A 16,993-nucleotide genomic window follows, 5' to 3' on the forward strand; every position below is an offset into this window, starting at 1 on the left:
TGCTGATGGAGAGAGGCAGGGGGGGTCAAACAAGGATGCTATGCATCCTCTGATCAACTGATGATGTCATTGGTCATTAGGAGTTTGGCAGCTAGAAAGTCGTAATGGTGGACAATGAAAACCCATGGCTTTGTGTAACTAAAAGGCAGGCTTCATCCACCCTGCACCTTGTATACATTTTTTGGGGAATGTTTAGGCATTTTGCCAAGGCACCCCTGAAGAAACCTCAAGGCACCCTGGTTGAAAAATGCTGGTCTACTGCAAGAGCTCTGCAAGTCTACAGCATGAAAATTCAGCTACAGTGACCCCTGTGGTGGGATGACTATTGCACAACATAACTGAACCAGAACTTGCAGCAGACTTGCAGAATGTTTGCAAAGAAGTTGATCTGGAGTCATGCAATGCAAATTTGTGAAGCCTGGCAAGTCTAGCAATAGGTTAGCAAGTAATTTTCAAACTGGCAGCTCAATTGCATGTTATCTGGGAAACTCTTATCCAGGATTAGGGTCTGATACAAATATAAAGGAGAACCCTCTGGCAAAAATAAACAAAAAAAAGTGTGTGGGGTTCCCTTTTAGGCTTAATGTACACGGGACGTTTTTACAACCTCTCCTGAACGATTTAACTTGACAGATAATAAACCACGTTTAAAAAGTCTGTTTTGCCGCATTTAGCCGCTTTTGCATTTAGAAGCTTTTGAAAAATAGCCAAAAATGAAAAACGCCTGTAAAAGAAACACGGCTAAACGTGAGTTACCGCGTTTAGCCGCGTTTAGAAGCATTTAGCGTTTGAAATGCCTCTAAACTCAGCGTCTGAACTCATTTTTTTGATTGACAAAAAAGGCCTATAATCTCAACTGCCTAAAAACGACATTAAACAAACCTGTGTACATGTACTGATAAGATAACATTGGATGAGTTCAGGGGCAGCTGAAAAAAGCAGCCAACTACCTCTGAACGTCTGTTTACCAGCAGCAGTGTACATGAGACCTTAATATCCATACCAGACCCTATTCCAAGCATGCAGCCTTACAGGCCAGGAAAGAGGGGGGCAGCAAGTATGCGCTCCCCTCCTGAACCATACTAGGTCACATGCTCTCGAAATGGGGGGTACCTTGTCCCAGTGCTAATGAGGACAATGGCCTCTTCCCCAGAACCCCAGCCTGCTCGGAGAAGGGATATCTGCTGTACATGTGAGCCATGAGAGGTATAAAGCTGTGGGAACTGAAGTGGTTAAACACAAGAATATGGCCTGTTACATAAACAGTGTGTAACATTGGTGACTTTGAAACCAAATTTAAGAACTTTGGTTTTTCTGCCGGAGGAGGAAATGACCTGCAAGCCTGAGCCCAGCACTATACAAACCTTTTAGAAAGTGAGTTGCTTCCTATTTCCTCTTCTCCTGATAACACACTTCACTGTCCAGATTGCATGGAGGAAAGGGGTCACAGCAAACAATGGGCAGCAACAAGAGAGATCATTCCACATGTCAGATAGTCACATTGAGTTTCCTCTCAACCCCCCCCATGATCAGGATCTGTTTGTTCCCACCTCATTCTCGGCACCAGCTTTTTTCCAGAAAACCATGAAATACCACAACTGGATAAAAAACGAAACCCGAGAAAGTGAAAGAAGCTTAAAAAAAAAAAAAAAAAAGTGCTTCTGCATATCATGGAACTGCATTTGTGAAGTAACACATCCAAGTAGATAGGGAAATAAGATGGTGTAATGTGTATGGAGAGAAGGCAGTATTTATGAAAGGGGAAATCAAGGATCAGTGTAAAGCATGGCAGGTTTAGAGGGGGCAACATTTAGGGCCCATTCCAGTGTGCTGCAGCAGTGCACATTTAACATTAAAGTGGTTGTAAAGGCAGAAGATTTTTTTACCATACTGCATTAAATGCAGTAAGGTAATAAAACTTCTATATGCAGCTTCTCCTGCAGCTACCCAAATACATATCTGAGCCCTATCTGGATCCAGCGATGTGCACAAGAGCCGAGGCTCTCTCACTCATTGGCTGATATAGCAGCAGGAGCCATTGGCTTCTGCTGCTGTCAATCACAGCCAGTGACAAGGGAGCAGGGGGCGGGGCTGAGCCCCACTCTGTGTGTCTTGTGGGCACTCAGCACGCACAAGTGTTCCCATACCAAGCGGCTTGATTTGGAGGTACTTGGAGGAGGAGAGGAGAAAGGTGCGGGAGACCCGAGGAGGATCGGGGATGTTCTGTGCAAAACCATTGCACAGAGCAGGTAAGTATGACATGTTTGTTATTTTACTAAGAGGCAGCCCATTAATTCTTTAGGCAGTCCATTAATTGTGAATAGGCTCTCAAAGTTCCACAATGTACTAAAGCCAAAATACAATGTTTGGCTTGGAGCTAAGTGAAAATGAGAGGGGTTCAGTATGACTGTAGACGAGGTTGGGTAGGGTTTGGTGAGTTTATTTATGCATATAAAAGACACTTACCAGACTGGAGGGTTGAGGGGCTTAGGGGGTGGTCCTTGGTGTGGAGAGTGGAGGGAGGATTTTGTTGGTGTGTAGGCAGGTGCAATCTATTTTTTCTACTGTAGTTGGCACTCAACCTCAGCGGCATTGCAGGGGGAGAGAAAGTCAAGAGAAGCATGGTTCCTCTATTGCTTCCAGGGTCATTGGGAAGCTTCTCAGGGTCATTGGGAAGCTATCAGATTGGATGCTGCAGCCCTATGTGACTAGCAGCCATTTTGGGTCAGGCAGAGCCTATTTAAAGTGGTTCTAAAGGCATAAGGTTTTTTACTTTAATGCATTAAGGTGAAAAACCTTCTGGGTGCAGCTCTCCCACCTCCCCCCTAATACTTACCTAAGCCCCACCTCACCATGAGAGCGCAACTCTCCTGGGTTTCTCTCTCTTCATTGGCTCACACAGCAGCAGAAGCCATTGGTTCCTGCTGCTGTCAATCACAGCCAATGAGGAGAGAGAGGGGGCGAGGCCAAGCCATGCTCAATGTCCATTCACAGGAGCGTGGCTCAGGAGCAAGCCTGCTCGAGTCCCCTCATAGCAAGAGGGGGCAGGAGATAGAACCGTTGGCAGGGGGCACAGAGCAGGTAAGTGTAACATGTTTTTTATTTTTATTTTTAAAAAATAAAACCAGAAGCTTTACAATCACTTTAAGGCCCTGGCTCCCAGGCTTGGCACACATTTTGCATGTTGGTTGTGTAGGGACAGGTCACCCGTCTGGCAGGGACAGTGATTAGTGGCAGGGAGAGGTTCCAGATGAGTAAGGAAAGGATAGGGACACACCATCCTACCTGGAGACCTCCCCATTTGGCTCAGCACTGGCCAGGCTGCATTCTGCCACTCAAGACAGATGCTGTTGGCACATCTGATACCTACTCTGCTACACACTGTTGTTACATGCTGTGAGCATTCCTGGTCAAGTGCCTTCCTGCTGGGTTTGTTGTGAATTACTGTTTTTCTGCATTAATACAAGTTCTGTTCGCTACAACTGCACCACGCTGCACCTCCCCACAGATGGATCATTCGGAGCATTGCCAGGATTGGACAAGTTTCCCCTGCTCTCCCTCCCTGGTCAACTTGGTTTGGTGTTGTTATGCCACCTTAAAGTGATATTCAAGGTTTTTTTTTTTTTTAAATAGCAAACATGTTATACTTACCTACTCTGTGCAATGGTTTTGCACAGAGCGGCCCCGATCCACCTCTTCTCGGGTCCCCGCCGGTGCTCCTGGCCCCTCCTCTTCTCTGAGTGTCCCCATAACAAGATGCTTGCTATGGGGGCACTCGTGTATGCTCACACAAGTATGTTGAGTTCCCATTGCACTGTGCTTGATGTGTCATCATGCGTTGCAGTAAAGTTTGGAAAAATGCACGTTTTCAAAATGTGGTGGTGTAAACTGCCTTTTACTTAGATAGCTTGTTGCTTTCTTTTTTTGGTCACTTCTAGCCATTTGGGGGCGAGGGATGAATGTAATGTTGAGAGTAGTCATAAGACTCTTCATAGTTGAGGAAACATGAAACCATCTCTCCTTTACCTGAACTGAAAGGTAGCTGTAAATAAAAAGTGGACCCATGCAGGAGGGATTTGAGTTTAACAGAAAGTCTGGAAGTGAGAGCGCAGTGGGGCAGTGTGAAGCCCCCCTTACTGTTCTGATGACAACTTTGGGATTTTCTTTCACTTTTAGTGATAACGTTAAGCAGGACAAATAGGGAGGTTTTCTAATCCCTCTTTATGCTGTCCAAAACTAAAAAAAAAAAAGTTTTGCCTTTAGTTATACTTTAAACATTGCTAAAAAGGCATTGTTGCAAATTTCCTAATATGATCCTTACGGCCTATTGTCCTCAAAGTAATGTGTGCTTATAATGCATTGAGCTGTTCACCATTTTTGACACTATTGTCCAGTCCATGCATGCTGTAAAAACTCATTAATTTGGCAACCTTAGAGGATGGTGTTCTTTTAAATCTGTTTTGCCTTTTCAGCTATAGTAGATAGTTGGTGGACAACAGATTCCATCACCGGCGTCAAATATCAGATCATCTCCGGTTCTGCTTTGACTTGGTACCAAGCGCGGAGGAGCTGTCAGCAACTGGAGGCCGAGTTACTGAGCATAACAGAACTACATGAGCAAACGTACATTTCAGGTGAGTTATGGAGGGAAAAGATAAGGTCAGGAAGATCTATCGGTAGCCTCAGAAGACTAATAAAACCAATAAACAATATAAGCTGAATCACAAATATTCCAAACCTTCACTGAGAAAATATTTGGAAGTCTTTGGTAAGGTGACCAGATTTTCAAAATGAAATCCAGGGACACCCTACTGACAAAGCCCATGTATATTGGGGGTGGGAAGGAGCAGGGGGTGGGGAAAATATGGTTATGAGAAGAACAACGCCACACCAAATGTTGGGTGTGGCCAAATCGTGCTAACAGTGGGAGGGGCTTAAAGGGGTATGGTTTAATAACACCTGAACCTTTTGTGCTCTGGGTCAAGAGTACAGGCCCAGGTGTGCACTGCAGGTCATTATCACAAGCAAGGGCAAGGTGGCAAATGATTCATATCCTTACCTCCTGTAACAAAGTCTGCACAAGCAGAGAGGGGAAGGACTGGAAAGACCACGTAATATCAGCATATGGCATCATCAATAACCCCAGAGAAAACGCACCCTCCCTCCTCCTGCTCCAGGCCAATCACAGAAATGTTGCTAAGATTGATTACCCTGCAGCCGCCCAGGCCGGGGAAGCCAATATTAAAGTGGAATTATACCCTCCTATCATTTTCAGACAAGGAAGCTGCCATCTTGGCTTCTTTTTGATCTTCAACTGCCATGATGCTGCACATGTGATCAGTTATGACACCAACCATTGGATGGTTTGACAGTTTGGTTGAGAGCACAACCAATGTGACAGTTACATTCCCGGCACATGCCAGGAATGTAACAGTTTTTTGAAAGTGGTAAATCGATGGGTTTACTTCCGCTTTAAAGTGGTTGTAAAGTCAGGAGGTTTTTTTATCTTAATGCATTCTATGCATTCTATGCACCATTGGCTCATGCTGCTGTCAATTAAAGCCAGTGAGCCAATGAGGTGAGAGAGAGGGGGCAGGGCCGAGCCGCGGCTCTGTGTCCTCAATGGATATACAGATCAATGGCTCGGGTGCCCCCATAGCAAGCTGTTTTTATGTGGGGGGCAGGAGGGAGGAGCTAGGGCTCCAGAAGAGGAGGATCTGGGCTGCTCTATGCTGGGGTGTGTCCTTGTTCTAAGCCATTTAGCAGTCTGTGTAATCTGATATTTCCTGCTATCTAGTTCTCTTTTTGGTACAGCATCTTTAGAGCTCCTGCTCTTGCACAGCTGAAAATGGTAATATATGTAGAGATGAAAGAAAAAACATACAGAGTAGGTGAGCAGGACAGCTTGAGGGATTAGTTAGAAGTGTAATGTATAGTTTAATTCATAACCAGTCTTGATGAATAGGGTGATTGGTATGTGTATCCAGGCCGTCATTACTTTTTAAGTTGTTTTTTGTCCATGAGCATACTAACAAGTTTCTCATTGATTATCACAGAGTTTAGTTTTGTTCGAGCTTCTGAATATTTTCATTATATATTATGTCCTTTTCTTTTATAGGATTAACCAGTACTATTACAGCACCCTTATGGTTGGGTCTTAATAGTCTGGACTTTAACGCTGGCTGGAAGTGGGACAATGGAAATCCATTCCGATACCTTAATTGGCTTCCAGGTAAATCATTGACTTTTCTAAATTTCTTTAAAACCCAGCCAATCACATATTCCTTAAATCATTTAGCAGATTGTACTTAATAAACAAGCCTACCCACTTGGGTCATATACGCACTTTAAGGGACAACTCCAGTGTTTTTTTCATGATAAATGCTGCATTGCATTCTCTTTCCTGAATCACAGTGAAAGGTTGGGGTAGGGTAGAATTTCAGATAAATGTACATTGCTAGTACATGTTCTACTCTTCTTTGAGGCTGGAAATGCAATTCCACATTGCTTTATCTTCCGGACTACGTATAAAATCACAGAAGAGGCAATCGTATTGCTGTACTGTAAAATTTGGCATCAAGAGTCTAGCCAGTTTATATCTGCTTAGGTTTACTGTAAAGCAGTGATCTCCAAATTTCAACTTGCAGGTCAGATGCCTTCCTTTGCTTGCCTTTGTTGGGCCTGTGGGACACTACTTCTCCCACTGATAAGAGAAACTGTCCTTCCATATATACCAATGATGAGCATCTGTTCCTTATACTGACACCAACAATGGGGCATTTTTTTTTCCTCTGACACCAATGAGGAGACACTCTTCCTCCCTCTGACACCAATGATGGGGCACGATTCCTCCAACTGATACTAATGATGGGGCACGATTCCTCCAACTGATACTAATGATGGTGCACTCTTCCTCCCTCTGACACCAATAATGGGACAGTATTCCTTCCACTGATACCAATGACGGGGCACTAATCCTCCCACTGACACCCCATTGATGGGACACTTTCCTCCCTCTGATACCAATGATGAGGCACTATTTCTTCCATTCATACCAATGATGGGGCATGATTCTTCCTTCTACTGACTACAGCTGCTATGTCATTTTTTACTCCCACTAACCATCAAGCATAAGGCATTGTTTAATCCTACTGATGCTGGGGCATTTTCTACTCCCACAGTCCAAAACCCCCTAAAAGATTGAAAGACAGTGAACTGGCCCTTTGTTTCGAAAGTTTGGAGACCCCTGCTTTAAGGGATAAGTGCACTTAGATAAAGCTCACCACACATACTATAATCTGACTGTAGAATCTCCTTTAGATTTACCCACCACTTTGTGGTCAAAGGGTCTGCCTGATTGGATACAAATTACCTGAATAGTTTAGAAAAGTCCTCATATTAAACCACATAGATTTTGATAAAACTAAATGAAACTGTACAATCAGATTCTAATGTGTATTACCCTCCCCACCTCAGGAAATCTGGAATTACGCGTCAATGCCTATTTGGTTGGAGGTCGTTTCATGGGATGCTTACAGCTATAAGGAGCTAGAGATGGCTGGTTTTTTGCAGTTTCTTTCCTGCAATTTTTCAGAACGCTTTTAATCAATGTAGAACATGTTTATTTTCCAGTAGCATGCCCTTCAATTGTTCCTAAATACAGCCCTTTCATTACTTCCTTCAGGAAACCCTTCAACAGAACCAGGGAAGAATTGTGTGGCACTGAATCCTGGAAAAAACGCTAAGTGGGAAAACAAAGAGTGCTCGCAAAAGTTGGGATACATCTGTAAAAAGGGCAACATCACCTCCTCCTACACCCCTCCATCTGGTAGGAAATAAAAGAATTGCTAATGTTTATAGGTTTATTAGTAATTAGTAGACTACTGCTTCTCATATTAGGTAAAAGCTAGTTGTGCACTCTACCTCTCCATCTCCGTCTTCCCGTCTATCTCTATCTCCATCTCTCTTTCTCAGACTTTGTCTTTTTCTCTTTATCACTTTTTCTTTTACTCTTTTGCTTAAAGTGGTAATGAACTTAGATTTAACATTTTTACCTACAGGTAAGCCTAGAGTAAGGCCCCATTCACACCTGAGCGTAACGTTTTTCAGGCGTTTTGTTGTGTTGCGTATTTGTGCATATGTGCGCCTTTCCATGCAGCATTTTCCTGCGTTTTTGAGCTTTGCCGTTTTTTTTTATTAGCCAATAGGAAAAATGATCATCTGTTTCATCATTTGTTGCTATGTTGTCATCTGCTTCCTGGGTGAATATGCTCCAAAAACGCCCAAATCTGCACGATTTGAGCAACAAAAAAGGGTCTAGAACTTGTTTGAGCTTCAGGTGTTGGGCTTCAGGCGACTTGGAGTGGGGATGTGAACCATCTCCATAGAGAATAATGGATTTTTTTCCCTCAAGCGTTTTGTAGCTTGAGGCTTCAAGCTACAAAACGCTCAGGTGTGAATGGGGCCTAAGACTTACCTGTAGGTACAGTGAACATCTTTTAAACTTGATCCGATTAGGAGATATCCACATAGTCTCTAGCTGATGATGTCTCTGCCCCTCTGCTTTCAAGGCACACTGAATGCACTTTTTTTGGGGTGGGGGGGGGGGAGTGTACTAGTGTAGGAAAATTCTAACTATAGCTATTCTTAAAAATGTCCCCTCTCTCCCACCAGATTGAAAAAGGTAAGTACACAGATCATAGTTGCATAGTCAGGTTGAAAAAAGACACAAGTCCATCTAGTTCAACTAATAATAATAAAAAAAAAAAAAATCATACAATCCCATATACACAATCCTATACTCACAGTTGATCCAGAGGAAGGCGAAAAACCCCAGAAAAGCATGATCCAATTTCCTGGAAAATCTATCCTGATCCCCCCAGAGGCAATCAAATATTCCCTGGATCAACTTTACCTATAAATGTCAGTACCCAGTTATATTATGTACATTTAGGAAATAATCCAGGCCTTTTTTAGTAGCAATCTACTGAGCTGGCCAGAACCACTTCTGGTGGGAGTCTATTCCACGTTTTCACAGCTATTACTATGAAGAAGCCTTTCCATATTTGGAGATGAAATCTCTTTTCCTACAGACATAAAAAGTGCCCCCTTGTCCTCTGTGATGACCTTAAAGCGGAGTTCCAGGCTTTTTTAGTTTATTAAATAATAAACAGACACTCACCTGCTCCATGGTCCAGCGATGCGGCCGCACTGAGCCTCTCTCCTTCTCCCCCCCTCCTCTCCGTGGCGCCGCCATTGAAACTGTGGACAACCGGCCATGACAGCTTGCGGCTTCTTGGTTGGGCACACACTGCGCATGCACGAGTCGCGCTGCACTCTCCAAGTGGACAGGCAATCTTCTGGGACATGTGATGTGTCCCAGAAGATTGCAGAGAGAGAGGGGCCGCCTAGGGGGAGAGGAGGAGTCGCCTAGACAGCCCGAAGTCAGAAGCAGGAAGTGGAACAGGAAGCCCGACTCAAAACTAGGCACCCTCCCCCCCCCCAAAAAAAAAATTTCATGCCAAATGTGGCATGTAAGGGGGCGAGGAGTGCTTAAAGCGGAAGTTCTACTTTTGGGTGGAACTCCGCTTTAAAGTGAATAACTTAACACTATATGGACCCCTTATGTATTTGTACATGTTGATCATATCCCCCCTTAATCTCCTCTTCTCAAGAGAGAATACATTCAGTTCCTCTAATCTTTCCTCATAGCTGAGCTCCTCCATGCCTTTTTTCAGTTTGGTTGCCCTTCTCTGCACTTTCTCCAGTTCCCCAATATCCTTTTGGTGCCCAAAACTGAACTGCATATTCCAGATGAGGTCTTACTTATGATTTGTACAGGGTCAAAATGATATCTCTCTCTCTGGAGTCCATACCTCTCTTAATACAAGAAAAATCTTTTCTCCCTTTGGTAAACATCAGTTTTATTTAGGTTAGGCAGGAAAGATAGGAGGGAAGGGGAGGGAACATTTTTAAGAATATTTATAGTTGAGGTTTGTCTGTTCTCATTTCTCTCTATCTTAATCTCTGTATATTGCTTCTGCTCATGTACAGTATTACCTTTGATTCACCCATAATCATTAAGATTTTAAACTCCTTTAGTAAATTGGCCCAATTATATAATAAATGATAAGTAAAGCTGGGCATAGATGGGCAGGCTGATTATACTGAAGTTGATCCATCGATAAACCAGCCTGTTGGATATTTTTCATGCATTCACTGCTGGCGCCTAAAGCCCAGCAGTGATCATTGTGTTCTGTTGGCAAGAAAGCCTGTTCATCGGCAGAACACAATAGCACTGCGGGAGGGCCTTCCCTTCCCTGTCTTTTTATTCAAAGTCAGCAGCTACAGTATTTGTAGCTGCTGCCTTTTATTCTTTTCTCTCTCTAGGGTGAAGATTCTTATGTATGTAAAGTCAAAACTATTTTCTCAGTTACATGCTGACCAGCGTAGGTACTGTATATAAACTTTTACTGACAGAAAGTGATTATTACAAGATCACAGCCGCAGTTGCAACTTTTCTATCCAAAACCAAAACAAAACTTTTAAATGATGAGAAATAAAATTGTACAGAACCCAATTATTTATGAAAATGAACTATTTTTATATTGTGTCACAGATGCCGAGCCCATCAATTGCCCTCCGACCTGGATCCCCTATGGTGGCTTTTGTTATTCACTGCATAAAGAATCAAAGATGTGGAAGGACGCCATTGTGTCTTGTAGGAAAGAAGAAGGTGACCTCGCGAGCTTGCACCATATTGGAGATTTCGGCTTTGTCACCTCTCAGTTCGAGTTTGGTGAGTAACACTGAACTGTGCGCTATTATTGTTCCATGTCTTTGGATATGTTAGCATTTCTGATTCTAAAAACTGGGTGCTTGTTCATAATGTGGTATTTCTGGCACACCCAAAAAAATAATTATTTACCCATAAGTAATGAATGACGAGGGATTTCTACTCTCTGCCATGGTTTTACTGTTACAGTTCCATTAAAGGAGAAGTACAGCCAAAGCTTGTTTGGCTGTACTTCTCATGTGGATCACAGGAGTGCAGTCTGAAGTCTGAAGCCTGTTGTCTGCTGACGTCACAGAGCCAGTCCAGGCTGGGGAAAAATCCACCCAGATCCCTGGACCGGCACCCAGCTTAGCCTCTCAGCGAGCCGCTAAGAGCCTGAGCCAGCCATTCCCATCCCCACCACAGCCCATCGCTCCAGTAAATGCAGAGGGGGGTTTGGCAGAGCAGAGAGACGGTAAATGACAGTCTCCAGCTCTCCAGCTCTCTGCTCACGGAGCACTGAGAACCGAGTGATCAGAGGTGTTTGATCACTCGGTTCTCAGCCTTATGCCCCGTACACACGGTCGGACTTTGTTCGGACATTCCGACAACAAAATCCTAGGATTTTTTCCGACGGATGTTGGCTCAAACTTGTCTTGCATACACACGGTCACACAAAGTTGTCGGAAAATCCGATCGTTCTGAACGCGGTGACGTAAAACACGTAGGTCGGGACTATAAACGGGGCAGTGGCCAATAGCTTTCATCTCTTTATTTATTCTGAGCATGCGTGGCACTTTGTCCGTCGGATTTGTGTACACACGATCGGAATTTCTGACAACGGATTTTGTTGTTGGAAAATTTTATATCCTGCTCTCAAACTTTGTGTGTCGGAAAATCCGATGAAAAATGTTCGATGGAGCCCACACACGGTCGGAATTTCCGACAACACGCTCTGATCGGACATTTTCCATCGGAAAATCCGACCGTGTGTACGGGGCATTAGAGTCGGCGGAGGCCGGATGCAGCCCTGACCTTTTATTGGTTTAACTAGATGATCTTGTGCGTGTCTTTATATCTTTTTTCAACCAGACTAACTATGTAACTATGATGCAAGCAGAGGGCTGGGTCCTGGGAGGAGTTATGCAAATATCTAAATGCTTTGATAGGTGGATGCTAGGTAATGTCCACATGTGATGCCGAGCCTCCATGATTTAAAAAAAAACTGAAATCCAATGAAAATTAATGAAAAAGTGTGCTAGGGAGAGTCAGGCTATGGAGGAAAGGACTATAGCCTGGATATCCTCCAGCTAAGAAATGAGGCCTGGTGTATATGACTTGCTGTAGCTTCTAATGCACACTGTGAAAGACATTTCAGCACAGGAGAGGAGCCCGAAAAACTGAGCAGGGCTGAAGGTTGGGTTGAAATTCAGCTGATTTAGCTAAGTAGAATAACAGCAGGCCAGAACCTCCATCAATTTTTTATTCCATCGTTGGACATTTATCCTCACTTCCTCTCTGGCGAAACCAAATTTACAGTGACAGTAGGGGCCCTTTCACATAGTGCCAACTACAGATGTTTAGTGTGCTGCAGCTCTTCATTCCGACTGTAATGAGCCAGCAGTAGGAGGCTCTGGGTCACGTTGCAGTGTGAATAGGACACATAGAAAACAATTGTTTTCTGTGTGCCCTAGCACTGACTGGCGAGCTTCCATTGTGGAAAAGCACCAGTCATCGCACTAATATGTAAACTGGCCCTAAGAGTGGAAAGTAGTAAATACCCCAACGAGAGTTCTAATATCCTTCCCCACTCTATCCACAATTAGAAAAAAAAGGTTTTAGGTGGACATACATACAGCACATGTGAAGGCAGGTGCAGTCTATTTTCTCCACTGCAGATGATGCTCTTCTGCAGCGGCAATGCTGGTAGGGGAGGAAGTCGAGAGGAACCTATATCCTTTATGGTTTCCTTGGTCACAGAGAGGTGGAAGACCCTGGCTCCTGAGTTTGGCACACATTTTGCATGTGTGCTTAGAATCAGGGAGAGGTTCCAGGCGAGTAGGAAAAGTGCACGGACACACCATGCTACCTGGAAGCCTCCCCACTTGGGAATGGACCGGCCAGGCTGCAGTTCATAGAATAGAATGCATGTAGGTGAAAAAACTTGAGCTGCAGCTAGATGCCATAAGCCTGGTAATAAAATTTTCCTCAGACGCTGGTCTTAATGCTAAAAGTGATCCGAGCAGCTGATTATCCACTGAATCACTTTTGAAAACGGCAAGGGGGATGGATGGGAGACATTAAAAATGTTTTCCTTTTACCTAAGGCTTTCCATTGTAAAGAGTACCTGTCATGCTATTGTTGTCACAAGGGATGTTTATATTTCTTGTGACAGCAATAAAAGTGATCCACAGATGAATAAATAAAGGGACAGTAGAAAAAAAAATTATTATAATAAAATAAAATTAAAATTTTAAAGTGCTCCTGTCCCCCCCTGCTCATGCACAGTGGTGAACACATACGTAGGTCATGCCCACATATGTAAACAGTGTTTGCACCACACATGTGAGGTGTCACCACAAACGTCAGAGCGAAATCAATAATTCTAGCACTAGAACTCCTCTATATCTCTAAACTGCCACCTGTAAAAATTTGTAAAGGGTCTCCTATGGAGATTTTTAGGTACCATAGTCCATTCCAAGAGCATGCGCAGTTTTAAAGCATGTCATGTTGGGTATCTATTTACTCGCATTACATCATGTTTCATATTTTACAAAAATATTGGGGGCTATTTATTGTTTTTTAATTAATTAAAGTGTATTTTTTCCAAAAAAAATTGCACTTGAAAAACCTCTGCGCAAATACAATATGACATAAAAAATTGCAATGACTGTCATTTTATTCTCTATGGCCTCTGCTTTAAAAACAATACAATGTTTAAGGGGTTCTAAGTAATTTTCCAGCAAAAAAATACTGATTGTTACGTAAACAAAAAGTGCCAGAAAAGGCCTTGTCTGGAAGTGAATATTTATATGCCTCTACTGTAATGCAAACTCATTCAATTCTCACAATGTAATGTTCAACAACCAGAAAAAAATGTTTTAACTCAAAAATATATTGTCCCTTATGCTGAAAATTAAGTGCAAATAAATGTCCAACTATTACCCAGTGTATCTATGTTCTTTAATTACTCTGCATTAAATGAAATGACAAAATGTGGCATCTTCAAATAGTTGATAAAATTTTCTGTGAAATGAGTGTCTCTGCTCCACCATTAATCACACAGGGAAAACTCCCTCCAATGCTTGGAGTTCTGCTTGTAATTGGAGACTTCTGCCCTGTACAAACGACCGGTTTTCCCGTAGGAATAAACTCTGACGGTTTTTCCAATGGAGTTCCGACGGAATTCCGCTCAAGCTGTCTTGCATACACACGGTCACACCAAATTCCGACCGCCCAGAACGCGGTGACGTACAACACGTACGACTGAACTAGAAAATGGAAGATCAATAGCCAGTTGCCAATAGCTTCTGTTTCGTACTTGCTTCAGAGCATGCGTCATTTTTGGTACCTCGGAACAGCATACAGACGATCGGTTTTCCCGATTAGGAATTGGTTCCATCGGAAAAATTTAGAACATGTTCTCTTTCTAGGTCCGTCAGAATTTTCGACGTAAAAAAGTCCGATGGGGCATACACACGGTCGGAATATACGATGAAAATCTCCCATCGGACTTTTTCTGTCGGACATTCCGCTCGTGTGTACGCGACATTAGATAAGTTCCTTTAACAAATGGTGGCCGTTTCTCTGGACCAGCAAGTGGTTCTGGTCATATTTCAGCTTCTACATTGCTAATGATGCATTAGGTTGTTAGAAATTACCAAACTCCCTGATTTCTCTCTTGCAGAAGGCGCAGAGTTTGTTTGGATCGGACTGAACGACTTGAAGACGCAGCTGTTTTTTGAGTGGAGTGATGACACCCCCGTGCATCATACAGTGTGGCAGAGAGGAGAACCTTCTCACCTCACTAACAAACAAGAGGACTGTGTGGCTTTAAACACCAAGGTATGTCATACCCCGGGCATTATGAATATATATTGCATTTTTTATAGCACCAACCATTTACATGTATATATATATATTTTGTACAGTCACATCAGTCCCTGCAATCTAAGATCCCTAACTCACATTCATACATGCTAGGGCCAATTTGGAAAGGAGACAATTAACCTATCAGTATGTCTTTGGAGTGTGGGAGGAAACCGGAGTACCCGGAGGAAACCCACGCAGGCACAGAGAGAAAATGCCAACTCTGTGCTAGTAGTGTTGAATCTGCATTTTGAACTAGTGACCCCGGCGCTGCCAGGCAGCAGTGCCAGACACTATAACATTGTGCTGTTATAATCTCTTAAAAGCATTTGTTAACCCAAAAAAAAACAAAAAGATACTGTTCCTATAAAGCATGCTATACAGCACAGTGCTTGTGCATGTAATTTGGCCCCCTGTATCACCTGCAATACCTGGCTGATCCTGCCAATTTTTATCGTTCCCCCTATACGTTGACCACGAAATATCAGGGCTGCTGAGCCCTGACACCGTTGTCAGCGTACGTGCCTCTGTCAGCCGCAGCCTGCTCTTTATCTCTACTTTGTCCTCTCCCCCCTCCCCTCTCTGCCTGTCAGCTCCCTGTCCGCGTCGCCCCCTCACGTCCTGCTGCTCAAATTACTGTTCTCTTTGTAATACAATCTCTGTTTTTATGGCCCCCTGTGACTGTGCTGTATAAAAATAATGCTGTATATAACTTGTTTACAGAGCGCTGATCTGCTCTCATTGAACTGCTGCCTATCGCCTATCTCGACGCGACAGATGTAGCGGGAGGGGCCGCCTCTCTCCTCCTCTCCTCCTCCCCTCCTGACTGATGTCAGCAGGGGATCCCCGGCCCCGCCCACTACATCTGTCGGGCTGAGAGAGGAGATAGGCGGCGGGTCATTGAGCGCAGATCAGCACTCTGTAAACAAGTTATATACAGCATTATTTTTATAAAGAACAGTTACAAGGAGACATTACAGTGAAAAACTGAGAGAAAAATGTAAAGTTACATTGTTAGGTTAACAACGACTTTAACTACCTAATGACCGGCCCATGTAGCTTTACTGCTACAGATTAGCCGCTCTGCGCAAAATTACAGATATATATGTGATTCTGCATTTCCATGTAGGGGGTGCGTGCAACCCCCCCCCCCTCTATGCACAGCACATGCCGATCACCAGGTCCCAGCCATGGATTGACTGCTGGCATAGGCAGGCCTTGCCACACCCTAATCACTATGTGCCGATGCCTCATCTGTCCCCTGCTGGCTCTAACACTGGGAACCGAGCGATCAAACACCGCTGAACGCTCAGCTCTCAGAGCTCCATGAGCAGAGAGCTGGCTGGCTCCCTGCTCTGTCCCCCCCCCCCCCCAAACTCACTGGAGTGCTGGGCTGTGAAGGGGGCGGGAGCAGCCGGATCAGGCTCTCAGCAGCTTGCTGATAGGCTGAGCCAGGTGCAGCTCCAGGCACATGGGCGGATCCTGACCATATAGTCGCGATCTTTCCTGAGCCTGGACCGGCTCTCTTTGACGTCAGCCGACAGCAGGCTTCAGCCCACTGTCTGCTGAAAACAGGTCGCAGGAGTGCAGAATGAGCTTTGGCTGTACCTTCGCTTGGAGTTTGCATGTTCTCCCTATGCCTGCGTGGGTTTCTTCCGGGTGCTCCGGTTCCTCCCACACTCCAAAGACATGCTGGTAGGTTAATTGGATCCTGTCTAAATTGTCCCTAGTATGTATGAATGTGAGTTGGGGACCTTAGATTGTAAGCTCCTTGGGGGTAGGGACTGATGTGAATGTACAATGTATATGTAAAATTGACGGCGCTATATAAGTACCATAAATAAATAAATAAAAATAAAATAAATACCTTCTCCCTTCAGACAAATCAACATACTTATGCTGGTTGTCCATCTTTCTGACCATGTAACTTCCATATTTAGTGTACTTTTCTGTCATTAGGAACTTTTTCTTTTTGAAATAATTTTTTTCCTTTCTATTTAGGAAGGTAATTTGGCAGATAAGATGTGTGAGAAGAAGTTCCCTTATCTTTGCAAGAGGAAACCTTTGCCAAACGATCATGAGCTAAGGCCGCTTATTGAGCCAGGCTGCAGTAAGGTACTGCAATACATT

The 16,993-nt window shown here is 43.8% G+C and overlaps 1 protein-coding gene across 1 annotated transcript in view; it reads left to right on the top strand.

Annotated features, from left to right (window-relative positions):
* LOC141144247 (macrophage mannose receptor 1-like) overlaps positions 1-16,993 on the top strand; it is a 180,252-nt gene that overhangs the window by 53,699 nt on the left and 109,560 nt on the right. Inside the window, exons 4-9 of the mRNA XM_073629730.1 lie at positions 4,473-4,634; positions 6,119-6,232; positions 7,685-7,828; positions 10,619-10,798; positions 14,682-14,839; positions 16,865-16,978. Coding sequence (XP_073485831.1) covers positions 4,473-4,634; positions 6,119-6,232; positions 7,685-7,828; positions 10,619-10,798; positions 14,682-14,839; positions 16,865-16,978 — 872 coding nt within the window. The remainder of the gene's footprint in view (positions 1-4,472; positions 4,635-6,118; positions 6,233-7,684; positions 7,829-10,618; positions 10,799-14,681; positions 14,840-16,864; positions 16,979-16,993) is intronic.

The sequence above is a fragment of the Aquarana catesbeiana genome, linkage group LG05 (assembly GCF_042186555.1).
Source record: "Aquarana catesbeiana isolate 2022-GZ linkage group LG05, ASM4218655v1, whole genome shotgun sequence".
Taxonomy (NCBI): Eukaryota; Metazoa; Chordata; class Amphibia; order Anura; family Ranidae; genus Aquarana; species Aquarana catesbeiana.